The sequence below is a fragment of the Triturus cristatus genome, chromosome 10, assembly GCF_964204655.1.
Source record: "Triturus cristatus chromosome 10, aTriCri1.1, whole genome shotgun sequence".
Classification (NCBI taxonomy): Eukaryota; Metazoa; Chordata; class Amphibia; order Caudata; family Salamandridae; genus Triturus; species Triturus cristatus.
The window spans coordinates 566,335,817-566,363,298 of NC_140593.1; the positions used below are offsets into that span (position 1 = coordinate 566,335,817).

At 44.9% G+C, this 27,482-nt stretch overlaps 1 protein-coding gene across 3 annotated transcripts in view; it reads right to left on the reverse strand.

Moving 5' to 3' along the window:
• PDXDC1 (pyridoxal dependent decarboxylase domain containing 1) overlaps positions 1–27,482 on the reverse strand; it is a 360,469-nt gene that overhangs the window by 132,871 nt on the left and 200,116 nt on the right. For all 3 annotated transcript variants that reach the window (XM_085632067.1, XM_085632066.1, XM_085632068.1), the window contains one exon: positions 3,067–3,117. In XM_085632067.1, coding sequence (XP_085488193.1) covers positions 3,067–3,117 — 51 coding nt within the window. The remainder of the gene's footprint in view (positions 1–3,066; positions 3,118–27,482) is intronic.

Genomic DNA, 27,482 nt, shown 5'->3' on the forward strand with positions numbered 1-27,482 from the left:
GCACTCACCCCCAGTCAACTGATCTGGGTTTAATCCATCACCGTTCTTTAGCCCACTCTGCCACCCCAGTTCAGACATGGCCATATTCAAATCAGTCTGACCCTGTGCCTCATGGGAACAGTCCAGCCCGAACTGCCAAGCCATGTCTTCCCTGGACCAGAAACAAGCTTCCTAGGACCGGTTTCTGGCATTTCAGCCGTCTTCAGCCAGGCTTGCTTGAATCCAGTGGTAAAGTGAGCAAGGGACTCACGTCTGAGCATACCCTGCCAACTTATGGCGAACAAAGCAAAAACCAAATGAAATGATGGACGGAGTGTTGAACATTGCAAGCACTCACCCCCAGTCAACTGATCTGGGTTTAATCCATCACCGTTCTTTAGCCCACTCTGCCACCCCAGTTCAGACATATCGGATTCATGCAGGGAATAAGGTCATTACTTAAAGTACAGCATTGCCGTAGGTGACCTACGTATAACAATGAAACCATCTCACTCTATCAACACACAGATCAATTAAAGGCTATGAAGGCTGTGTTCCAAATGTGGCTTGTTAAGTCACAGATAGGTAAGAACTTTAAGGGAGAAAGCCAGCAGTTAGTTGAAATAAAATGCAACTAATGCAGCATAAAGTGAGGTAAATGTACCTTATGTAGGAAGCTAGCTCTATATATACTATACCAAAATGAGGTATAGTGTGCACAGAGTCCAGGGAGTCCCCAGAGGTATAGCAGAGGCTAAATTACGTAAGTAGTAACAGCCCTCTTTGTGGTAGTGTGGGCGAGCAGTTAGGCCAATCCAGAGGGTGTGTTAAGCATTTATTGTATTCACTCAGTATAGGACTGATACACACACTCAGATAGAATCCAGACTTATTAGGCAAGTATAAAAAAGATATACTTAAGTTTTTTATGAGAACCAAGGAGGACTTGGCACATGTGAGTAATATATACTTTCAAAATGCAAGACTGTTTAAGGTAATGCAGTTGTGCTTGAAATTACAATTGCTCCAGGTTTGTATCACTTTTAAATGCAATTTTCATCCCACAGTAAGTACTTTCAGATTACTTTTGAGTTACTTTGGATTACTTGGAGTACTGGGATGGTATGCCTAAATACCACACCTTAGGATCCCTACATACAAGGTAAGTACGACTTTTTATACTTTGCTATTGAGTTCACTTTTCTCCATACGTTAGAAGTTCCACGCTTAAAACAATTTTAGGCCCAAAATCTTATAACATGATTTCCTATGGGAGTAAAATGGTTATTGGTTTTGGAGCTAAGTGCTCGACTCATAAGGGTGAGCTTTGGGGCTTAGGACCAAGGTTCCCCAACGTCTAGATGGGCACTCAAGCTGCACCCCCAGCGGCACAGGGGCGGCCGGGTTCAGAGTGCAAGGGCCCAATGTAAGCCAATGGGGCTAAGGGGGCCTTCGGTTAGGGGCTGCTGATGACTGTTGTGGGAGCCAAGCTCCTGGGGTTAAGGTCAGCACTGCAGGGGCCAACGACCAGCACAGGAGCTGCACCACCAGCGGCACTCATGTGGCCGATGCAGGGTGCAAAACGGACATCAGGGACCCTGTGCTTTTCAATGGAGACCTTCGGTTTCAGAAAGATGATGCAGGCTCGGGCAGGGTGAGTTAAGTTTGCATCTTGGGGGCTGCCTGGATACCGTTGGTTGGGCCACCAGCTCTGGTCGCGGTCAGGGGGATCCTTCAGGTTGAGGTCTCGGGTGTCGTCAGGAGTCTTTAGGGAGGTCGGGGATCACCAGGTTAGGATTGCTGGGGAGATCTCCTTGGGGTGTTTGGCTACTGAAACTTGGCCCGTGGACGTCGGGTGAAGAATCGCGGAGTCTTCGGTATTCAGATTGTGGAGGCGAGCCTTTGGTTGAGCAAATCTGGTGCTCACGGGAGACGGAGTCTGTGGGAAGGTCGCAGGGCAGGTCCGCCGGGTTCTGGGGGTTGCTGTTGGCTGGACTCACCAGGGGTTTTTCCTGTAGGCAGGTCGTAGACGGGGCAGGGCGTTAGGGCTGGGCCCAAGGCAGTTTTTGTCCTCTTCTTCCTGCGTCAGCATGGCTCTTCGATTTTTCTTCTTTCTTCCTCCAATTTGAGGAAGCAAGGTGAAATTTAGGGGTGTTAAACGGGAATGCAGGTCGGGACAAACGGTCATGGCACTCAGGGATGGGTGCCATGTTGGCTCTTCACTTTTCTGTGCACCAAAACGAAGGAGGGAGTGTGTGTGTTAAGGTGCAGGGCCTCTAAGGGTTGCACAATATGTGCTACAAGCCTCAGAGGCCTTTCCTGGTCACAGATCCCTTGGAACCCATGGTACCTTTTACAAGGGGCTTACCTGTGGCCAGGGATGTACCAATTGTGCATACAAAAGGACAGTCTTGGTAAAGAAGACAGGCCCTGGGAACCGGATTTGCAGGGACCCAGGGCACATCAAGTCAGGTTGCATCAGATGTCAGTCAAAAAGTGGGGGGTAGCCATGCAAAAAGGGGCACTTTCCTACACCTTTACTTTAAACCCTCGCAAATGGTGCAGAAATACAGTATTATTAAAAAATGGCAAAGCAACAGGGATAAACCTGAAAAGCAGAATTAGACCATGACCAGATCAGCTATCCAGTAAAGGTAAAAAAAAAATCTTGATGCCCACTGTTATGAAGGGAGGTCCCTCAGGGTAACATTCAGAGGTCCTTCTTTGCATAAAAGATTCCTACTTAATGGTTCACTTTACTAAAATGGTTCAGAGGACAGGGCAGCCCAGCCAGCAGAAGAAAAGAGAATGAGACAGAGGAGTGAAATACACAATTGAAGAAACATCACTTGCTCAGATTACAAACCAAGCGGAGAAAAAATTGTGGTCTCAAACACCTGAAAAGAAAAACAATTACCAGGTGGCCTAAAAAAAAAAATCAAATGACAGCAGCTAGATATTCTACCATGCCAAAGGTCCATCAACAACCTAGCGCTACACCAACTTAAATTCTAAAAGGAGGATGTTCTTCAAGATGCTTTACAAGCACAGATATATGGCACACTACAAACACAAGCCATACTGTACCGATGTTTTGATGGAATCCAGGTTTTTCAAGCTTTCCAACAATCGCTGACTCTGCAAAAAAAAAAAGAAGATATTATTTGAGAATGTGTATAGATAGCAGTCCTATTTACAATTTTACCACTGAGAAAAGCCAGTCTACTTCCTCTATTGGCAACACTCATGATAAATGATAATCATATTAGTAAAATATACCCAACAACACTATCTAGGATTGAAGTATGTGACAGTCATACCGAGATAAGCTTCCACGTTAAGTCGACAGAAGTGATACCACAGAACCAACCAGCTACAGATGGTTTCTTTTCAAATAGCTATGTATCATGACAAGCAAAAGAGCAGCAAAAGTTGGTTTAGCAATCAGAATTCTGATAGCCCCCTTCCATGAGGAGAATGACCCTCTAACTTGTAACGCTTTAACAGGCCCACCAGTTTTCCAGATGGGCATCATCAAAATAAAAAGGCTGCTAATTTAAATATAACTAATTTATATAGTGTTTTTTCTGAAAAACTGCATTAAACTGGCTGCGTTGACACACTTGGATTCGAGATTACATAACACTAACAATTAGTTTCAGACCTAAAGTTCACTACACTATTGCCTTCACGATTGGAGGAAATGTATTTGAACTACACTGAAACTGTTGCATAAGAAGCCATATGAGAGTTAAAAGCTACAACTGAATTGTGGTTTCAAGTAACAGAAACCCTCGCAGTGCTTCAATGCTTACCACCAGCTTTTTTTATTTTAGGATCTAGATATGTTGAATTACCTGCTCTAGACAAATTGTCAGCATGAATGCTACCATCGCATTACACTTAATACTTCTTGAATTGAGTATGCATTCCTGTACTGCATGCAACATGTAGGCTCTAGGGAAATACATTACATTATCTCTTTTTATGAGCTGTTCAGAGACTCGTGGTTGTGTAGATGGAAAGCTTCCTGTTTTCTGAGAATGTAAATGCTCTGCATGGAAGATGCATGTAATGTACCTGCCACATTCAGGTGAGGGGTGCATACTAACATCTATCCAACATCTTACCTGCAAATGCTAGTATAAATCATTACTAATTTGACATTTTGAGCTCCACTTTCTATCATGGTTAATGGAAAAGCCATATAGCTACTATTTTAGAATTCAAACAAGCATTGGCAAAGCCAAAAGGCTAGCCATTGTAATCGTGTGCAAGGTTATATTTAATTTTTTTCTTGCAAGCATATGGCACAAAATTAAAAATAAGAAAAAACGAAAACATGTTGTGGCCTAAACATGGCAACCATAAGTTTACTATACAAATGTTACTTTTTAAAAGAAGGCATACTCGGTTTTAAATCACATAACAGACATGAATTACTTACACAGGTAAATAAAAGGTACTACTGGTTAGTTCAGCGTTTCCATAGCAAGAGTGCTTTTTGTTTCACTAATAATTTTGGCCCAGTTTCACAAAAGTTCATCCTTCTCGGATTCTCCCTGGAAAGTTTACAGTGATCGGTCAAGTGGGTAGGGCCCAAGAAAAGGGGTATTTCCTACATTATTAGCCATAGGAAACAAGGTGCTGGGTTGCAGCAAAACCTGCTGAACTGAATTACCTGAACTTTGGCAGGAATTTAGAACTTGTTTCCGGTCCAGGGAAGACCTGGCTTGGCAGTTCGGGCTGGACTGTTCCGATGAGGAACAGGGTGAAGACTGATTTGCATATAGCTGGGTCTGAACTGAGGCGGCGAAGTGCCATAAAGAATGATGGATTCAACCCAGATCTGTGACTGGGGGGGTGAGTGTCTGAAAAGTTTCAGTGCTCCGTCCATCATCTCCTTGTGTTTGCTTTGTTTGCACAATTACTACAACAAGACTAAAATATTTTCAGAGTACTGGAATCTTTTGAGATGGTAGCAACATATCTGCCACTGTGTACAAATCCTGTCTAACATTCACGGTTTCTTGCTCAGAAAAAACCTCTAAAGGAATACGTTTTGAATGATTTCTTTAGGATCAAACCATTAATTTATAATTTCCCTATAGCCAGGGCAAGCAAGTTCAGTTAGGACCAGTGGAAGCAGCTTCACGACCATGACTGACAATCTGATCTTAAGGGAGACCAGGCAAGCTGACTCCCTTTCAACAGAACTAATCTAAAAACTCCATCTACCTTGCTTGAAGTGTATGGAACCTTTGATTCCGAACTCCTGTTTATTCACCAAATTGACACAATGGTTAAAGGAATCAACATACAGCTGACATACTTCAGAAAATCTTTCCACGCCCCCTAATAAGAGTGGAGTTCACAAGAGCACAGAATATGGAAAGCCTAGAATACAGAACCATTTACAACGGCCCACCAAACAACTTCATTGACAACCTGCAAAATCTTCAGAAATCAGTGACTAGAGTGTGTCTCAACCTGAGAAAGCAAAACAAAATTAAATCAACAATATACTTTCTCCATTGACTGCAGATGGACATACGAAAAAGTGGATACCACATGCATTTTCAGATTCTTCACCTGTAGAACAATCCCAGGAGTCAGACTGGATCTAGAAAACTTAAAAGCTGCAATACCGCCAGTACAGGATGCTGGCCTCGGTGCCAGAAGTGACAAAGCACCTGCCCCAGCACATCAACATCAGGTTTCCCTCCATATTTCCAAACCTTCGAGGCAAGAGGGAGCTAAAAATCGTGAGGGATTGCACTACCAACATGTTTACAAGACGGAATCTTATTAACTCTCGATGATTCATCTATCAAAATGGGCAGGCAGGCGAGTCGGGTAAACCGTGAATCCAACAGAAACATCGTTACTGCAGGCAAGTGATTTATTTCTGATGGATACATCTACCTGCAGATTCCTCACCTGTAGAGCAGATTTTACAGCAAAACCCTGCCCAGGAGAAGGGTTGATGGAGGATTTGAAGCAGAAACATGTGCAAGTGCAAGACACATCCAGCAAAGTGCTAGTCCCTGTGCACCTCTTTATCAAGGGAGTAATGCTTCGCAAAGGTATGCAAAGAAACCATGTTGCTGCCTTACAGATTTCTGCAATCGAACACCCCGAGCCAGTGCATAAGTGGTGGAATTAGCCCCGGTGGAATGGAACCAGATTTCTTCAGGCGGCTCCTTCTTGGTGAACGAGTAGCTGATCTTAATGCAGATGATGACCAAATAGGATAGAGTCCCCTTCTGGACTGCCTTCCCCTTCTTGGCCCCATAATAGCCCATGAAGACTTGGCCATGCTGATCGATATTCCTGGGTGCTGTCCAAATAGTAATTAATCACCTGGCTAGAATTCCACCGATGCAGTCATTCCTCTTCCTTCATAGGATGAGGTAGAGGGGTAGAAGGTTGGAACAGTAATGTACTGGGCAAGGTGGAAAGGAGTGATCAGCCCTTGTTTGCGACACCAACTTGACTTGTCTGGAATTGGGGACAGCTAAGCCTGGCAACTCATTGACCTGTCTAGCAGATGTGATGACAACCAAAAATGCTGCCTTGAGGGCCAGCATACAAAGAGTAAAACTGTGTAGGGGTTCAAACAAGGGAGACTTAAAAAGGGATAGCTTATTCAGCAGTCAGAACAAAGCAGACAAGGCAGCTATATAGCCATTCACACTGCTGATGGCGCATCTCCTCTGAGCTGGCAAAGCACAAACGGCAACTTGGGATACTTTGGCCTGCAAGAGATCCACACGATTGTCCGGGCACCATACAACAAATTTGCCCCATCTGCCAGAGTATGCCGACTCAGTGGAGGGGCAACGTGCAAACAAAATGACATCTTCCACCTCCGGTAGTAGATTAAAAGAGCTCAGTTGTCTCCAGGCATGTAGGTGAAGGTCTTGGTGATTGCGGTGCAGAACCATTCCCCCGACTCGGAGAGAAGGTTTGGCCTGAATGGAAGGCAGGGCGGAGGCAACTAAATGGATGGCAGAGCAGAGGCAACGTGGATAAGCGCAGGAGCTCAGCATACCACACTCTTCTCTGTCAATCTAGGGCTGTAAGAATGACTCGGGCCCAGTGGGCCCCACCTGGTGAAAGTGTCCTGGACTACCAGTGGTAGATGCCACTCAAGAACAGCAAGATAACGTTGGCGCTGACATACAGAGACTCTGTTAGGCAATTGGAGGTGAGCTACATCCCTTGGTGGTGTGCCCAAGACCAGTCTTAAAGCCTCTAGACAAAGTAGGTGAGACCCAACTCTCCCTTGCTTGTTTATATCCCACATCGCAGTTGTGTTGTCCATCAAAATCTGGATGGACCGACCTACAATAGAGGGGAGGAAGGCCTTGAGTGCCAGCTGAATTGCCCTCAATTCTATCAGCTTGGTGCGAAGAACCTGCTCGTCTGGAGGTCAGAGGCCTATGATCTCCAGATACTCCAGCTGAGCGCCCCACCCCAGAGTGGAAGCATGTGTCCCTACCGCACTCGCAGCCAGAGGGGGAGAAAAGGACATCCAGTATGTCAGGTTTGTCTCGTTCCCTCACCAGGGTTTCAGTGCTGGGGACATCACGATGGAATCCAACAGCTCTACCCCCTACTGTAGCCACTGCCTGCAGAGGCACCACTGCAGGGCCCTCATGTGCCAACATGCATGCATGACTAGGAGAATGCTGGAAGCCAGCAGACCTAGGAATCGCAAGGCTCTCCGGACTAGAACACGCGTGTCGGACCCAAAAGATGGAATCATCTCCTGGAGGTCTGTAATCCTCTGTAGAGGAGGAATGGCACTGAGAAGGGTGGTTTCCAGTACCGACCCTATAAACTGGAGGTGTTGGGAAGGTTGCAGGTGAGATTTGGGCTCATTGATTGAAAAGCCAAGGTCCAAAAACAGGGTAGTTATAAGCCAAAGGTGGTGGCAAGCCATCTCTGGCAAGTTGGATTTGAGGAGCAAATCATCCAGGCACGGGAAAAGATTATGTTACTTACCCAGTAAGCATCTATTCTTGGCAAGTAGAGCTGTAGATTCACATGCTTTGCATACACCTGCCATCTAGTGTTGGGTGAGGATGTTTGCAAGTTGTTTTTCTTCGAAGAAGTCTTTCCCAGTCACAAGGTGAGGTGACTCCTCCTTTTGGTAATAGTGCGCATGGGCATCGACTCCATCGTTAGACTCTTTTCCCGCAAGAGGGTGAGAATGGAGTAAGTGTAGTACAGAGATGTCCATGCGTCTGTAATGTAAATAATAGGACCTGCAACAACTACAGGTGCCCGGGAAGGTGGGAGGGCGCATGTGAATCTACAGCTCTACATGCCAAGAACAGATGCTTACTGGGTAAGGAACATAATCTGTTCGCTGCATGTGTGCTGTATATACACATGCTTTGCACAGACTATATAGCAGTATTCTCCCAAAGCGGTGGCTAACCGGTAGGTGTTGCAGTTGTTTAAAAAAGTGTCTTTAGCACTGCTTGCCCTACATTGGCTTCTAGACATGCTAACACATCCACACAATAGTGCTTGGTAAATGTGTGTGGTGTGGACCATGTTGCTGCCTTACAAATGTCAGCTATAGGAATGTTACCTAAAAAGGCCATAGATGTTCCTATTTTACGAGTGGAATGTTCTCTAGGAGGTATAGACAAAGTTATTTTAGCCTTAGCATAGCAAGTTTGAAAGCATTTAACAATCCATCTTGAAATACTAGATTTAGAAATAGGGTTGCCTTTGCGAGGTGTAGCAAATGCAACAAACAGTTTTGTTTTACGAAAGTCTTTTGTCCTTTCATTATAGTACAGCAACACACTTCTGACACCAAGTGAGTGAAGAGCTCTTTCTGCTACCGAATCAGGTTGAGGGAAGAATACAGGTAACTCAACTGATTGGTTAATATGAAAAGCAGAAAACACTTTCGGAAGGAATATTGGGTTGGTGCAAAGAACTTCTCTATCTTTATGAAGCTGAAAGAAGGGTTCTTCTAAGGTTAATACTTGTAGCTCACCAACTCTCCTTAATGAAGTGATAGCAATGAGGAAGGCAACCTTCCATGAAAGAAACTGAAACAAACAATTATGTAATGGCTCAAAAGGTGGACCCATAAGTCTTGTAAGCACAATGTTCAGTTTCCAAACTGGTGCAGGAGGTACCCTGGGTGGTATTACTCTTTTAAGGCCCTCCATGAAGGCTTTAATTACTGGAACTTTAAACATAGATAAATGTGGTCTGTTTTGCAAATATGCGGCTACTGTCGCAAGGTGCAATCAAATGAATGTGTAGGCTAGACCAGAACGCTGTAGATGCAAAACGTAACAAATAATATTTTGGATATAGGCATCTAGCGGATCAATATTGTTGTTGTAACAATATACAACACATCTTTTCCATTTTGCTGCATAACATGCTCTTCTGGAAGACTTTCTTGCTTCCTTAAGAATAGTCATACAATCTGGTGTCAAATTTAAGTATCCAAACTCTATGACTTCAGGAGCCAAATTACTAGATTGAGCTACTTGGGGTTTGGGTGTCTGATTTCTCTATGGTTCTGAGTGAGAAGTGTGGAATTGAGATGCAACTTTTGATGTGGTACCACTGATAGTTCCAAGAGTGTGGTGAACCACGGCTGATGGGCCCATGTGGGAGCCACTAAAATCAGTGAGAGGGAAGTTTGACTGAGCTTCCGAACCAGAAATGGAGGGAGAGGCGGAAAAGCATAGGCAAATACCCCTGACCAATTCCTCCATAGGGCATTGCCTTTGGATAGAGGGTGTGGGAACCTGGAGATGAATTTTTGCCATTTTGGAGGTGCCCACTGTGGCGAACAGATCTATTTGTGGAAATCCCCATTGTTGAAAGTATATAAGGAGAACTTGGGGGTGAAGTTCTCACTCATGTATTTGTTGCTGCATCCAGCTGAGGAGGTCAGCAATTTGATTGTTCATTCCTGGGAGGTGCTCTGCCAGAAGATGAATTCTGTGATGGAATGCCCAACTCCACATGGTCTAAGAGAGGTGTGACAGATGCAGAGAGTGTCCCTGCTTCTTTTTGTACATAGTACATAGCTGTCATATTGTATGTGCGGACTAAGACAACTTTCCCTATGAGGTGAGACTGAAAAGCTTTCAGTGCTAGATACACAGCTAGGAGCTCTAGATAATTGATTCAGACTTTTGTGCTTGTTGCCTCATAGTCCCTGAATTGTCAAATTGTAGAGATGGGCACCCCAACCTGGGGGAGATGCGGCTGCTGTTAGCACGATATTTGGAATAGGGTCGATGAAGGGCCACCCTTTTGATAAGTTGTGTGTTCCTCCACTGCAGAGAGCAATGGGTGCAGCTGTCAACCAGTACTAGATCTGTTAATTGACCCTGAGACTGATTCCACTGTCGTGTCAAGCATTCTTGTAGGGGACCCATGTGTAACCTTGCATGAAGCACTACTGTAATGCATGATGCCATGATTCCTAAAAGCTGCATAAAAGTCCTGACTGCTAGGTATTGGATGGTCTGAAACTGTAGTAGCAGAGTTTGAATATTTCTAATTCTGGCTGCATTGAGAGAGGCTTGAGCTGTGCGAGTTTTTAGAGTCACTTCCAGATAGGAGTGCATCTGTGAAGACTGAAGATGAGACTTCTGTGCATTGACCATGAAACCCAATTGGTAAAGTAGGTCTAATGTAGTCTGAGTGTGTTGTAAACACTTTTGGTTTGTGCTGGCTTTTGATGAGCCAGTCGTCTAGGTATGAAAAAACACAAATCTGTTGTCTTCTGAGATGTGCAGGTACTACTGCTAGACATTTTGTGAATGTTCTGGGAGCAGTAGTTACTCCGAATAGAGTACTTTGAACTGATAGTTTTTTCCTGCCATCACAAATCTGAGATATTTGCATTGTGCCGGAATGTGAAAGTATGCATAATTAAGACCATTGTGGTCATAAAATAGCCTTGCTGTAGAAGTACTTGTTGAAATGTTCTGATAGTATGTAGAGATTTAATGTCCTTAGATCCAAAATTGGTCTTAAGGAGACGTCCTTTTTGGGGATTGAAATGTACAGAGAGTAAACCCCTGAACCTTGGTACTGTAGCGGATCTGGTTCTATGGCTCCTTTTGCTAAAAGAGCTTGTACCTCTTGTTTGAGAAGCAGCAGGTGCTCTGTTGAGAGTTTGTGAGAGCGAGGTGGAATATTGGGAGGATTGCTGGTGAGCTTCAGGCAATAACCATGTCGGATAATGTCTAGCACCCATTTGTCTGATGTTATGGATTCCCAAATGGGGAGAAATTGTTGAAGTCTTCTCTCAACAGGTGTTAAAGGATGGGGGAAGTGTAGGCAAGTCACTGTTTATTGGGGGAAGGGGAGTTATGCGCTGGCGTGCTCTTACCCCTACCTTTGAAATTGTTTCCTCTAAACCCTCCTCTGTAGAAGCCTCTAGAGCAGGGGTCTTCAAACTGTGGGGCGCGACCCCCAGGGGGGCCGTGGAGTGATGCAAAGGGGGTCGCGCCTTCCCAGTCACACTTCTGCCCAGGCCCAAGGGCTTCAGCCCCCCCCCCCCCCACACTTCCCCCGTCCTGTGTCTCAGCCCGGGCTGCTGCAGTGAAACTTGAGCTGCTGGGGGCTCAGCTGGGCAGTGTCTGGATTCCTATCTCCGGCACCCCCGTGTTTTTTCACAGGTCTTTAAAGACCATTTGCATTTTAACATGCCTTTGTAAACTGGTTACAGAGGCTTAGGTTTTTTTGCTGGTTCCAGTACCCCCTGGGTCCCCACTGTGCCTATTCCTTACATTTGGATTTTACATTCACTGCCGTAGTGTGAGAATGCATTTCATGGAAAGGAATACAAAGTTGGCTTCCTGGGGGCGCCGTGTGTGAAAGTTTATTGTGCTTGTCAAGATAACTCATGTGATTAATTATCTTCCTGGAGCGAGATCAGCATTTTGTTTAGTTGAGGTTTTGACTTAGGTGAAGTTAGTGCAGAGGGTTAATATGCCTGCTGCAAAGAACGTGTACCAAGTAGATGTGAAGAGATCAGCAGGTTACTGCTTTCAAAAGAGACATCCTTTTGTTACTTGCAATTTATAACTTAAAGTACTAATATAGAATAGTGAGCTATTAACTTTCATCCTAGAACAGCATGCACACTACAAAGAATACCTTATTAGACCATTGATTAATGTTGCAAAAAGGGTTAATTTGGCTAGAAATCAATTCTTATTATTAAAGGAAACTCCCAACTATGCTGTTTCTTTTTCGACTGAGTTTGTGCTTCTCCACACCAAGCACTCTTGAACTATACTGCCTACCAGTATGGATGACATGTGACTCCTATACTTTTAGTCCTTTGGCTTATGTAACATTTCCTATACACTGATTTACACACTTATGATTGATTGTCTCTGTGTAATGTGTGTGTGATGCAAAGTGCTCGGACACCCTACACTGGTATGAGTGGCACTATATAACTAATTCAATGCATCTGAGAGTGTGGGGTTATGGAGACTTGGTCACTGTTAAAGGGTGCTAGTGAGAGAATCCGTGGTGGGGGTGGTCATTGGGGGGGGCACCAACAAAGATTGTCGCACAGGGCACCACCAGCACTAAAGCCGGCCCTTGGAAGTATGCACAGATAAGCGCTGAAAATACCGCTTTAGGTGACTGCTTTTTTTTGTACCGACTGGGCCATCAAAATAATTTGCTGGTAACCCTAACCATAGGACTGGAAGTTTGTTGCAGGATCAGCACATTATTCATTTCCTTCACCCTCGATTCCCGATTAATGCCGCAATAGTTTAACTTAGATCTTAAAGTCTACGCCCCGTCAATAACATGCTGAGTTACTTCATGGGTCTGGGAATGCACCCTGCATTCAGACAACTCATTCCTCATTCTCGCCCTTTATTGTCACGCTCACCTTGCACTCACAGTGATCACAATGCACTCACACTGATCACCATGCACTTGCACCATTCACCCGCTCACCTTGCACTCACAGTGATCACTCTGCACTCAAAATGCACTTGTCCTGCTCACACTATACCTCAACCTGCAGTCACACGAGTACACTACTCATCCTGCACTCATGTGACACTTCACTCACCTGTCCCCCTCACTACTCAATATGCAACTCACTCAAACAAGCCCATCAGTAATCATACATTCATTCATCCCATTCTGAACTTGCATCCGCACCCAAAATGAGAGAGGACAGCAAGGGAGTGAGAGAATTTGATTGAAGAGGTCAGGGATGAGGAGAAATGTGAATTGCCGAAGAGAAGTGTGGACACGCAAGAAGTGAGTGTGATCCAAAGGTGAGGGCTTCTGTTAGAACAAAGGGGAGATGTGAAAGAGGAATGGGGGGACTGGAGAGGTGTAAGATACAAATAGACAAAAATTTGAATGAAGAGACGAGGTGAATGAGAAGTGCTGAGGGGCACGGGAGGTGACAGGGCCAGAGAGGCCATGAGATAAATGTGAGAGACTGTTAGAGATGAGGGCAGTGAAAGGACAGAATGGCAAGAGGTGATTAAAGGTGAAGTGAGAGGTTGAATGGGGAGAGTTCAGAAGTTGTAAAAAGGGGTGAAAGAAAATGACCTGCAAAGTGAGAGAGGGATCCGGGGTTAGGAGAGAAGAGAGGGATGGAAGGGAGGGGGTGAGAGGAAAGCTGCATGGGTAAACGGCTTAACTCTACACAAAACCGCCAGGGTTTTAAGGGACCCCTGCTTCTTCCGGTCAGGGCCAGGTGAGCTTCTAATGTGGCAGCACGTATTGCTGCAGAGTGGAAGGCCCTTCACAAAGGATGACTTGAAATCTTTCTGATGATAATTGCTGTATTTTGGTTATAAATGGGTACTGATTGGGTGAAATCTTTCCTCAGCGTTACTGTGTGTAACAAATATCAAAATAATGAAGCAATGCTATCCCAAAATACGCGGCATCACATAACCTCATTTACATTTTCATCCCACGCAATTTAGTCAACAGGTTTAGACATTTTTGTCAGGAGGGGGTCCTTACGCCTCAAAATGTTGACAGGGGGGTCTCGGCATCCAAAAGTTTGAAGACCTCTGCTCTAGAGAAAGAGGGTTGTTTGTTGGACTTATATGAGGAAGCGTTAGGGTCTGAGGATGTAGTTTTGCACCCTCTCCTGTAACATGAGCGGCAAAAGGAGCATCTGCTTGATGGAGACTGAAGCGCTCCAATGGATTACGCCACGTCTATGTCGTTTTTCATCTTTTCTAAAGCCACATCAACTTGAGGTCCGAAAAGATGTTGCTTGTCAAAGGGGGTGTTTAAAATAGATTGCTGGACTACTGGTTTAAAACCTGAAATCCTATGCAAGGCATGTCGACTTAAAAGAATGCTGGTGTTGACTTCTCTTGCTGCAGTATCAGCAGCATCTAGAGCACATCTAATAAAATATTTAAATACAAGTTTTCCTTCTTGGACTAGTTCTTGTGCCTTTTTCTGGGGCTCTTTGTCTCAATGTGCCCTGTCATACTTCACTAGTAGGCCCTGCGTGTTGGCAATACACCAGTGGTTAGCGGCTTGAGCAGCCACTCTTACCGGATGCGCCAATTAATTTAAACTCTTTATCTGGGGGATTTGCATATCCAGAGGTCTGAGAGCTTGCTTTTACAAGCATTAGAAACTACCAGTGAATCTATCTAAGGGTAGCTGTCCTTTAATAAAAGCAGAATCAGATTGTGATGGTTTGTATTTCTTGTCAACCCTAGGTGTTAAAATACAGGCACAAAAAGGGTCTTTAAACATCTCATCTGCTTACCTCATCATAGTAAAAAAAAAAAAAAAAAAAAAGGCAGTGCACCGAAGAAAATGAATCTAGTCCGTTATGATTTCTCCAAATTCTCTCTTTATTCCAAAGTTCATATTCATTCATAAAAACAGCCAACACGCTTTGTTCCCAAAGCAAAACTTGTGGAACTTCATCAGGGCTTTTTAAAGTTGTAATCTATCGTGCCGTAGGATATATTTCAAAATGAAATTTCTCCTTATGGTAGAGGTAAGCTTGACACTTTGATACCCATCAAGACTCTCCTTCCGTGGCGCCGTGCGGGTAGCTTAAACTTTCAGCCAAGAAGGTTTTCTTTGCCCCAAACCTCTAGCTTGTTGGACTACTTGTCTGATGCTACCAAAGGGAAGGTGCCATTACAATGTGCACACCTGGATAACCAGGCTCTCAGGTGATGGGCGAGTGGAGAGGAATAGCAGGTCACCTGGGGCTGAGAAGTAGCGTCAAGCCACAAGCCTGTCTACTGCGGATATAGATGATGGCTTCTCCAAAGCAGCGAAGACAGATGCCAGCCACACCTCACTGAAAGGCAGCAAGTGATCAAATGTGACTGATGAGGGCAGTAAGACTTCTGTAAGCACGTTGGTCTTAACATTTACAGTTGCCATTGGCAGAAGCTATGTTAAGTCTATTTGTACAGCGCACAAATCACCAGTGAGGTATCAAGACATTTGGGCAGGTGAGTAGGTGTGTGGTTCCCTCTGTGTTTAATCGAAAAGCCCGGAACTCAAGAAGTGAGGGGAGGCTCTGATGTGTTGAGGGAGGTTGAGGACCTGCATTGACCCGGCAGACCTCTTGGCCTTCATCATCCGCGCATTCAACTGTTGATACCGCTCATCCTGCTCCCGATGCCGGTATCTCTAGCTTCAGATCAGGGCCACAATTGTTTTTTCCCCTTCCCGCTGCAGATTACGGCTACGCACACTGCATGTCATGCCCCCTACTGCTTCCACCTTGCTTATGTAATTGTGCTAACCGCTTCAGTCGGTGTCCTCCTTCTTCTTCTACAACCCAGCCCCGGTGACTTATGTGCCTTTCCCCTACTGGACCTGTGCTTCCGGTTCTTACGCGGCACTCTTTTAAATGCGTAACCTGGTCCTGAAGATGACCTGAATTTTGTACAGGTCAAAACGCAGTCAACCTCTCAGCACAATCCTTGGCGCTACTTTCGTGGTTCAACGAAATTACCTTCCTTCTTTAACTATGTACTAATGAATTGGAACCACCATAAGTCCCCTGTATATATTGACAATTTTGTTAGTTTTTCATGCGCCATTTGTTTGCTGTGTATTTTTCACTTGTGCGGTTCACCTTGTTTTTCACGAGCACAAATCTGTACAGGTTACATGTACATTGAATGTAATAGAATGCAGTCATTATTGCCTTTGTTACTTCTGTTTAAATACAGACAGTTTTTTTGCATTTATTGCCATGACTATTAATATCTCCCTGCCTCCTCCTTTTGCCACTTTTGGGCATGCCTTCAGAGTGTGTGTGTGTACACACGTGTACACACACACACGTGTACACACACACACGTACACACACACACACACACGTACACACACACACACACACACGTACACACATACACACACACACGTACACACACACTCTCTTCCTTCTCTCTCACTCACTCACTTACTTACTTTACCCAGGTCTCAACTGGGTTTACGGGTATCCTCCTGTTGTTCGATTTCATGATGGTAGTTGTGACGTCATAAATCGAAGCACTGGGTCAAAGCCAGGCAGAGAAGGCGCCAGATCTGAAGATGCAGCGCTGGTTAGAATGTCAGGAACGATGGGGGCGTGGCTTGGCACCCGCAGGATATGGCGGCGAACGAGTGAGGCTCCGCGACTCACCGCGAGGACGTCGATTAATAAACACCCTCACCCTGAGCCGAAGATATGAGCGGATGTCTGAAGCTCCCAGGACCACTTTGCAACGCTCGATAAGCTTCTATGAGGGACACTGAAGTTTAATGCCGCAGTGAGTGATTCGAGGCTTCGTTTTAGTCACGGCCGCCATCTTGATTTCCTCACGCGATTGCGCATTTCTCCACAAGAACCTGCAACCTTGCCCTTTTTGTTAGCGCCGACCTACCATGCTCTCAGTAACTTTGAAATGCCAAATGTATGCATTTTTTGCAGCAAGTGTGGCGCTAGGTGCTGGATTTCATTGAGTCAGCCCTCTTTTAGTATTTCCATTGTAGTATTCGTGTCAGCCATTTTAGAAGCGTGATGTACCTTCACACTCCTCCTCAGTTTATTGCACAATACTTCAATGTGGTATAATATCTGCTTGCTCCCTCCTTCGCCCATCATGAATATGGCTTTGGAATTTTTCACCTGCTACTTTCAGTCCTTCCAAGTTGGCATTTACTGTTCATTGCTGCATTTCACTGTCTAACTTTCGCCTAAGCCTAGATGAGGAAAGTTTTCTGGCGGCCATTTTAGGCTTATCACTGATTGATATCGTGTATTTTTTCTGTCCCCTTATGCCAAGATTCTAACGAAGGTACTCCGCATGTTTTGTGTCGAATTTTCCTAAAAAACAACAAGAAGAGACTTTTGTGATTTCACTTTGCAGATCTACTTCTCTACAGTTAAGTTCTGTCTCTTCATCACAACATCTCCTTTTATGTATGAGCCTCAGTGTTCAAAGTCATCTTCTCACCTAATTCGCGTCAAGTTAAGTATGCGGTGTGAGATTTATGGGCAGAACAAGGGCACCATACCATTCATCTTCCAAACCAAAACACATTTTTGTGAAAAACTCAAGGATTTTTTCCGAACTCTCTAAACTAGAAGATTCTTTAACGTCATCTTCTCCAAACTTAGACGCAATAATGGATTCCTCTCAAGCTGCTTTGGGGAAATCAAATACTAAGAGACTGAAAAAACCCTCCTTCGCCTCCTAAATCAACATCACCAGTGTCCATGGAATTATTACTGGAGGAAATTAGGGCTCTTCACCCCTTTATGGAGGAGACGTATACTAAATTGCAAGTCTTGACTGACAATTGGTCCCAACTTGAAACAAGGGTCTCTTCAGTCGAGCAAAGTGTTACTTCTTTTAAAGAATCTTGTCTTGAGGTCTCCCATCTTCATTCTCAAGTTTCTATGCTCCAAAAACAGGTTGAGGATTTGGAAAATCGCAACAGGAGGAATAACCCACGCATTTACGGATTGGAGGAAGGACTGGAGGGATCGGATTCCCTTACTTTCTTTAAATCGTTTCTTCCAAAAGTTCTCCATTTGCCTGAGGGTACAGTACTGAATATTCAAAGAGCACACCGGCTAGGTCGTGTACCTTCTCATGCCTCACCTTCACAAAGACCAAGAGGAGTCATCTTGTACTTCTTGGAATATACAGATTTGTTGAAGGTATTGGCAGCGGTTAGATCTTCTCTGAAGATTATTTGGTCAAGCTCCTCTTTGTATTTTGCTCAGGACTATGCCAAAGCTACTGCCAATCGCCGTAAAGCCTTTCTGAATATGAGAGCTGATCTCTGCTCATTAGGAGCCAGATATGGTCTCTTTCACCCTTGTCTATTCAAGGTTACCTGCAATAACAGAACAACTACATATGAAGACCCATTGCGTCTGCAAAGTTTCATAAACTCATGCAAACCATTTGCCATGGAATCTTCTGGTCCTTCCTCCTCAGTTAATGCTTGAAGCTCGACACTGCTTATTCTCTTTCTAAAATGTTGTTCAATTTATTGTTCTCCTCACTATTGTCTTTAATAGTTTGCAAACTGAGTTTTTTAAGCTTCTACAACTTTTATCGTGCATTATCCGCAGGTTGTGATTTTGTACAACTGTTATTTGTTCCTATAGGTCACTATTACTGTTGTTGTTGTCTGTTCTAATTTTTCTTTTTTTCTTTTATCTTAATTTTTATCATTCTCTCCACCTACACAGGTTTCCTATTCATGTTTCATGATGTCTTCCTGGTATCCTCGCTCAGCCGATCTTGGATGTGCCGTCTATCTCATGTGGTTCCACCCCCCCTCCTTGTCTACTTGTTCTCTCCTTATGTAGGTATGTTATTTTCCTACATTCCTAGTTTACCTCCATTTCTGACTTTCTCTCTTCTCTTTTTTCTAATTACTCTTCCTTTTCTGTCTCCGGGTGTTATTCTCTCTCTTTTTTGCGATATTTTTTATCCTTTTATTTTGTACTCTCGGTTTGAATTTATTATTGATTCTGTCACTCTCCAGCACTTATGGTTAATCATCTCTGCCTCTTTCTACTTACTTTCTTGTCTCTTTTTTTCACTTCACAATTTTCACTATGTTTCTTCCCACTTTATTGTTTTCTCTTATTAAACGCCTTCCCTTCCTTTACTATTTTTGATACTCTCTTTTCTCTTCTTTCCAGTTATGGTTATTATCGGTATGAGATTTTTTGCCTTGGGTATTTCTCCTATTTGTTAGGTTATTGTGATCACTTATTGGTTATTCCTATCAATTTATGTTCTCTCTAACACATTATGCCGTTAAAGCTAATATCGTGGAATGTTAGAGGGCTAAACTCCCCCATTAAAAGGCAAGGGTTCTATCCCATTTGGCCAAGTTAAATGCAGACATAGTATTCTTGCAAGAGACTAATCTTATAGAAACTGAGTCCTTAAAATTAAAAAAGGTTGGGTGGGAGAAATATTTTATTCAAGTGGTGATGGCAAACGTAATGGAGTTATGATATTGCGTCGTCAGTTACTTCCCTTTAAATTCATTTCACAAGAATCTGATGCAGCTGGCCGTTGGCTTAATGTTAAGTTGATGTTGAAGGATGTTCCAGTCTCTTTTTTTAATATTTATTATTTATGCCCCTACTGCCGGAGATTCTCCTTTTTGGCTCTCAGTAGCTAAGAAGATAACTCTACATATGGACTATAATTTCATACTGGCAGGAGATTGCAACCAGGTTTTTGATCCTTTCATAGATCGTAACCCTAAAGTCTCATTTATTCCCAATAAAGCACACAAATCTTTTATCCATACGATTACACAGCATAAACTTCGATGCCTAGCGATTATGCAATCCGACCACACGAGAATACACCTTTTATTCCCGATGCATCATTCCCAATTGAGACTTGACTATTTGTTTGTATCACATAGCGTTTCGCAAGCGCTTATGTGCGCAGAAATAGGACCTATTTTCTTATCTGATCATGCTCCTATTTCAATGGATTTAGACTTTTTACCTAAAATTGCTGTTCCTAGAAGATTGCGATTTAACAACTCTCTTCTTCTTGATCCAGAGTTTTCTTCCTCATTTAATGCCTTTTTTATTGATTACTTCCTTATAAATCAAACTGAATCCCTCCCATTTTCAACTATTTGGGATGCGTGCAAAGCTTCCACAAGGGATTTTATTTTCTCTTATGTGGCAAAGAAACGTAGTATTACTCGCAACCGTACTCGTTCATTGCTTCAAGATATTAAGAGACTGGAGTATTCTTTTAATACATCTAATTCAAAACATGTTCTTAATGCCCTTGTACAAGTAAAGTTACAGTTTAACAAGGAATCAACGGATAATGCCTCGCTATATTTATTGAAGTCTAGCACTAAATTTTATGGGGGTAGAAATAAAGCAGGAAAACTTTTGGCCAAATATTTAAAAACTAAGCATAACAAATTGAATATTGCTTCTATTTACAATGATAATTCTGTTTTAAAATTTTAAAGATGTGGAAATTTTGAATGAATTTGCTTTATTTTACAAAAAATTGTACTCCTCCGAAACATGTCCTACAGACTCTGTGCTTTCACACTTTTTCTCTACTATACAAAAACCACAATGGCTTTCTGCCGAGCTATCACTTCTGGAAACTGAGGTAACACAACAAGAACTCTTTGATGCACTCAAGCACCTCAAAAAAGATAAGGCCCCTGGACCAGACGGCTTCACTGTTGAATTTTTTCTCCACTTTTCCAATTTATTAATGCCCAAACTACATCTTCTAATTGATTCCTTTTACTCTTTACAAAATTCTGGTGGCTCTTTTTCCGATGCCCATATTTGTTTAATACCTAAAGAAGTAAAGTATTGTAGGAACTTTAGACCCGTCTCACTAGTTAATATAGACTACAAGATTTTCTCCAAAGCACTAGCTCTACGTTTAGACCCTTACCTTCCAAAAGTTATAGGCAATCAACAATCCGGCTTTGTGAAGGGACGAGTCATACAAGACAATAAAAGACTTTCTTTTAACATCCTATCTAAAGCCTCGCATTTTAATCATTCTCTTGCAGCTATAGCCTTAGATGCTGAAAAAGCATTTGATAGAGTGGAATGGCAAAACCCTCAAATGGTTTGGTTTTGGCCCCAACTTTATTTCCCTAATCTCACTCTTATATTCTAACCCCGCGCTGCTGTGTGTGCGAATGGTCTAATATCACCATTCTTTGACCTTGGTAGAGGAGTGCGTCAGGGATGTCCCCTATCCCCTTTTCTTTTCAATTTGGCCCTTGAACCCTTTCTCTCAAAAATTCGTCAAAATGAACAAATAACAGGTTTTCAGACTTCCACTACCAATGTCAAGCACGCCGCGTATGCTGACGATATTTTGCTCTTCATTTCAAACCCTAATGAATCGATCCCTGCCTTCTTAAAGGACGTTCAGTCCTTTTCGCTAATTTCTGGATATAAATTAAATAGCGATAAATATGATATCTTACCCTTGACTAAATTTACTTTTAAGGCACAATTTGCTTCAACTAACTTTACCTGGAAACCATCGGATATCAAATATTTGGGTTTAAATTTTACATCCACGATTAAAGGCACAGTAACTTTGTGTATGAACAATTGTATTCAAAAAAATTCAGAGCTTACAAGTAAATGGCAACCCCTTTATTTATCTTGGTGGGGCCGCCTGGATACTATCAAGATGATGTTATCCCCCATAGTTTTATATACCATTTCCAACATTCCTGTCCCCATATCTACTAAGGTATTTAAATCTGTCCACTCAATACTATCTTCTTTTCTATGGAATACCAAGAAATCCTGAATGTCCATCTCTAAGTTAATACGCACCAAAGTCGAAGGAGGAGTGAACTTTCCTAATTTCTCTGCTCATCATAAAGCTTTCTTATCGCGGCAAGCCTCCTACTGGTTGCTTGATTCTGTGGATGACTGTCCCTTATGGACATCTGTTGAACTTTCTTTGCTCTCTCCTTTTTCATTTCAAGAATACCTTTCCTTCTCCCGTAAACCCCAAACGCTATCTACTCCTCTGTTTAAGCTTACTTCCAAATTATTAAGCCCTGTATATCCATTATCTCATGACACTCTTGACTCTTTTTTAAATTCAACCATTTGCCACAATACCGCCCTACTGATACGTAACAAGCCCATTTACTGGAAAACATGGTGACAACGTAGCTTAATATGGATTCGTCAATTATTCTTAGATAAAAAAAATCTTTCTTTCTCCTCGCAGAACAAGTTATTTACCTTTGGTAACAATGTATCTATAAGAAACATTAGTTAGTTAGATTCCTCGCCTTAGAATATCCCCAGGCGTCAGGCTGGATCCGGAAAGATTTTTCGTCAGCAATACCCCTTGCGCGTCGCTAGGCGTCATCTGCGGCTCCGCGTCCGTCGTCGGCGTCGTGCGCCGGAATGACTTCGAAGTACTTAGATGCCACCCTCACGCGCTGACGTCAGTTCTTGTACATAGCTTTCCGCGCCAGGAACGCAGAGCCATGCAAGAGACCGACACTGGTGCCAAAAAATCTAGGGCCCTAGAAAGGATAACCTTAACCCTAGATGTCGGTTCGCAGAACGGGGAGGATGGGTGGGGCGGTGAGGAATCTAACTAACTAATGTTTCTTACAGATACATCGTTACCAAAGGTAAGTAACTTGTTCATCTGAAAGAAACACGTTAGTTAGATTCCTCATCTTAGAATAGATACCCCAGCAATACCAACCCCGATGGTGGGTCTGCGAACCAAGATCACACCAGAAAGTCCTGGAGAACAGAATGGCCAAAGAAGCCGTCTCTCTGGACTTGGCTGTCCAGGCAACAATGCTTGGCAAACGTGTGCAGCGAGGCCCACGTCGCCGCCTGACAGATGTCCTGCAAGGGAACTCCCCATCCCAGGGCAGTAGTCGCCGCTGTGGCCCAGGTGGAATGGGCTCTCAGCCCTACAGGAGGGTCCTTTTTAGCCAAGGAGTAACAAGCTTTTATACACAATACGACCCACCGCGAGATGGTCCGCTTGTGTACTGCCCTTCCCTTCTTAGCACCCACGTATCCAACAAAAAGCTGGTCGTCCACCCGGAACTGTTTGGTGCGGTCCAAATAAAAGGGCGGCACCCGTTTTGGGTCCAGACGGTGTAGCCTCTCTTCCTCTTTCGAAGGATGCGGAGGCGGAAAGAAGGTGGGCAACGTGACAGATTGCCCGATGTGAAAGGGAGTCACCACTTTCGGAAGAAAGGAAGGACGAGTCCGGAGGACAACCTTGTCTGGATGAACAGAAAGAAAAGGAGGCTTAGACGATAGAGCCTGGAGCACACTCACCCGTCTAGCCGAGGTGATAGCTACCAGGAAAGCAGTCTTAAGAGTCAAAAGACGAATGGGACAATTGTGAAGAGGCTCAAAGGGAGCGCACATAAGAAAAGTCGAGACTAGATTCAAATCCCACTGAGGCATTATGAAGGGGACAGGAGGAAACATGTGAATAATGCCCTTGAGGAAACGAGAAACAACAGGGGATTTGAAAAGAGAAGGCTGATCAGGAAGCCGTAAGAAAGCAGAGATAGCTGAAAGATAACCTTTCAGGGTGCCCAGAGCAGAGCCCTGCTGGGCCAGAGAAAGAAGAAAGAGGAGAACCTCAGAAAGGAGGGGCAGAAAGGGGATCCACAGCCTTTGCTGTGTACCATGCCACAAATTTGTTCCACCTGCAGGCGTATACCATTTTTGTGGAGGGACGCCTGGCTGCCAAAATAACATCACAGACTTCAGGAGGCAAGTCAAATGGCATCAACTGTCGCCGCTCAATCTCCACGCATGGAGGTGGAGACTGGACAGGTTCGGGTGGAGGACCGTCCCCTGCTGCTGCGACAGAAGGTCCTCCTGAAGAGGCAGTCGTATCGGGGGGTCGATTGACATACTGAGTAGCTCGAGATACCAGTACCTTCGTGCCCAATCCGGAGCCACTAAGATGACTAGGGCCCGGTCGCGCCTGATCTTCAGCACTCTGGGCAGAAGTGGTATAGGCGGAAAGGCGTACAACAGACCGCAACTCCACTCGCGACGAAAGGAATGGCGCCTTGGAAACTCCAACGCGCAGAACTGCGGACATTGCGCGTTCTCTTTGGTGGCGAATAGATCTAACCAAGGCTCTCCCACTGCAGAAAGAGACCTTGCGCCACGTCCGAGTGTAGACGCCATTCGTGATCCATCATACACCGGCGGCTTAGTTCGTCTGCTCTGGCGCTCAGAGAGCCCGCCAGATGTTGAACCGCCAGGGTGATGCCCTGGTGTTCCAGCCATGTCCAGAGGCGCAGAGCCTCCTGACAAAGGGTCCACGACCCCACCCCGCCCTGTTTGTTGCAATATCACATGGCGGTGGTGTTGTCCGTGAACACCTGCATCACTCTTCCCCGGACAGAGGGAAGGAATGCCTTCAGTGCAAGCTGGATCGCTCTCAGCTCCAAAAGGTTGATATGGAGCAGAGTCTCCGCCGGAGACCCGAGTCCTCTGATCTCCGCCTCCCCCATGTGGCCCCCCCATCCCAGGAGGGACACATCCGTCACTACCACGTGCTCCGGTTGGGGTAGGGATCTGCTGCTGACCCAATCGCGGTTCGTGAGCCACCACTGCAACTGCTTCGCAGTGCCCTCCGGGATCAAGACATGGTCGGACAGGTTGCCCCAATGCCGGGCCCACTGAAACTTCAGGTCCCACTGCAGAGCCCGCATTCGCCACCTGGCGTAATGCACCAACAGGATGCAGGAGGCCATCAGCCCCAGAAGCCGCAGCACCAACCTGATTGAAACCCAGGATAGAGGCAGAAAGATGGGAATCAGAGCCTGAATATCACGGACCCACTGTTCCGGAGGATAGGCCCGGAACTGCGCCGAATCCAGAACCGCTCCGATGAAGAGGAGCTTCTGGGAGGGTCTCAGGTGCGACTTCGGCACATTGATGGAGAACCCCAGCAAATACAGGAGGTCGGCCGTAGTCTAGAGGTGGGAGACGACTTGCTGGGGCGAGCCCGCCTTCAACATCCAGTCGTCGAGATAGGGGAAGACTGGAACCCCTGATCTGCGCAGATGAGCTGCGACCACCGCCATCACCTTCGTGAACACCCGAGGGGCACTGGTGAGGTCGAAGGGGAGCACGGTGAACTGAAAGTGCTCCTGACCCACTGTGAACCGCAGGTAATGCCGGTGGGCCGGCAGGACGGGGATGTGAAAATAAGCGTCCTGCAAGTCCAACGCTACCATCCAGTCTCTAGGGTCTAGGGCAGCCAGAACCTGAGCTAAGGTAAGCATCTTGAACCTGCTCTGTGCTAGCACTGACGCCCCAAGGTTGGCTGGAGTCACCATCCCAATACTGATGTTTGCGGATGATACGCTTATTGTATCCAAAACCCCGAGCGGCTTGCAAAGAGCTTTGCTTGTGTTTGATGATTTTTGTCTTGGCCATGGCCTGGAGGTAAATGTGGCTAAAACGAAATTTATGGTTTTTAATCCACACCCAAGTTATAGAGGGAAAAAGCTATTTATGAATGGACAACCATTAGAGATGGTTAACAATTATATGTACCTAGGCATGCTCGTAGCAAATGATAATAAATGGAGCAAGCACATAGAGATGGCCGCCCTGAAATTTAGGCAACTATCGGGAGCCCTAAGTAGGGAGCACAAAATATCTTTTACAAAACCAATAAATCCTGTGCTCCAAGTTTATGAGGCTAAGGCCTTAAGCTCCGTGCTTTACGGGGCAGAGCTATGGGGGTTTGACCAGCTAGCTTCTTTAACTAGAGTTGAAAATAAATTCTTTCGAAGTATAACTGGCCTTCCCCAGAGTACTCCTTTGGTACCTTTAAGATATGAACTAGGTAGGAAGGCCATTTCGGATATAGCAAAACTTTGGCCGGTTTTATACTGGTGGAGACTTTGGACCACACCTGAGCTTTCCCATTATGCTAAAGGTCTCATGGACATCATAAAACTAGATGTGTTTCATAAGATCGGATGGTTGAAGAACCTCCATGAGACCTTGAATATGGGTATGGAGGGGCTATGGAGTGACCCGGTGGCTGCTCTGTTCCCCTCAAAGAGATCCCTTCAAATGGCATACTGGGAAAGAGTTGAATACCAGGTATGGAGTAGAGCAAACGCTTCGGGGATGTCTGGCCGTTATCTGGAGGCAAAATTTACACCTGCTCTAGAACCGTATTGGGACTTGGTTGCCAAACCTGGAGACAGGAAACTTTATTTCCAGTTTAGAGCTGGTTCTTCACCTCTCAGGTCTCCGACAGGAAGGTGGTCCAGTGTACGTGAGGAAATATGCCCTGCCTGTGGGTTACAAGCAGAAACAACCGCCCACTTCCTGTTTGTCTGCCCTGCATTTGCTACTCCAAGACGAGTTTGGTTGTCCCCAATGTGCAAGACTTTAGGTACTAGGAGTAGTGCTGTGGCATTAAGAATTTTGCGTACAAGCACCTTAACAATCATTTCTATAGCATTAGCCAAATTTCTGGGATGGGCGTGGATTTTACGGAATAAAGCCATTAAGCAAAACTTAGAAGTCCTCTAATAAAAAAATGGGGCTCGGGTTTCTCCTCTTGCATTACGATATGTTTTTTTAATCAACACAGTAATTTATACACTGCAGTAGACTTTGCTGTCATTTTTAACTATGTATTTCTACTTTCCAGTCTTTTGACTTGTTTAATGCTTTTTTAAACTTTTCTAAGTATTTATTGATGGTTTTTTTATGACTTCTTTGGGCACTAGATGTCAAGTTTTGTTTCATGTTTGTGTCTTTTATGATATTTTTAAAATCGAATAAAGACTGATTATGATGATGGCATCTTGAACCTCTCCTTCCGGAGAAAGGCGTTGACGCTCCTGAGGTCCAAGATAGGGCGTAGGCCCACTTTGCCCTTCTTGGGAACCAGAAAGTAGTGGGAATAGCAACCACGACCTACTTCTGGACCAGGAACGTGCTCAACGGCCTCTTTGGCCAAGAGGGCCGTAACTTCCTCCCACAGAAGATTCAAGTGATCCCCCGACATACGGTGGTACTGCGGTGGCATGGCCGGAGGGGTCGTCTCGAAGGGGAGGGAGTAGCCCCTTCGGACGATTTGCAGCACCCACCTGTCCAACGTGATGGAACGCCAGTGGAGCAGGTGATGGCGAACTCTGCCACCCACTGGCGTGGAATGGGCCTGAAAGCTCGGACTAGGAGGGCTTTGAGGCGGATGCTGCCGGGGTGGATGTGGACTGACCGGCACGTTGCCCTCCAGTACTGCCTCGGCGGAATCCACGCCCGCGACCGCGTGCAGGTTGGTTCCTGCAGCCGGTGGCTAGGTGGACGTGAGGAGGCGCCCCTTCCCTGGCCACGAAAGGGACGAAAGGCGGAAGTTTGCTGCCGCTGGGCCGAGAGACCAAAGGACTTGGCCGTAGCCCGGGAGTCCTTG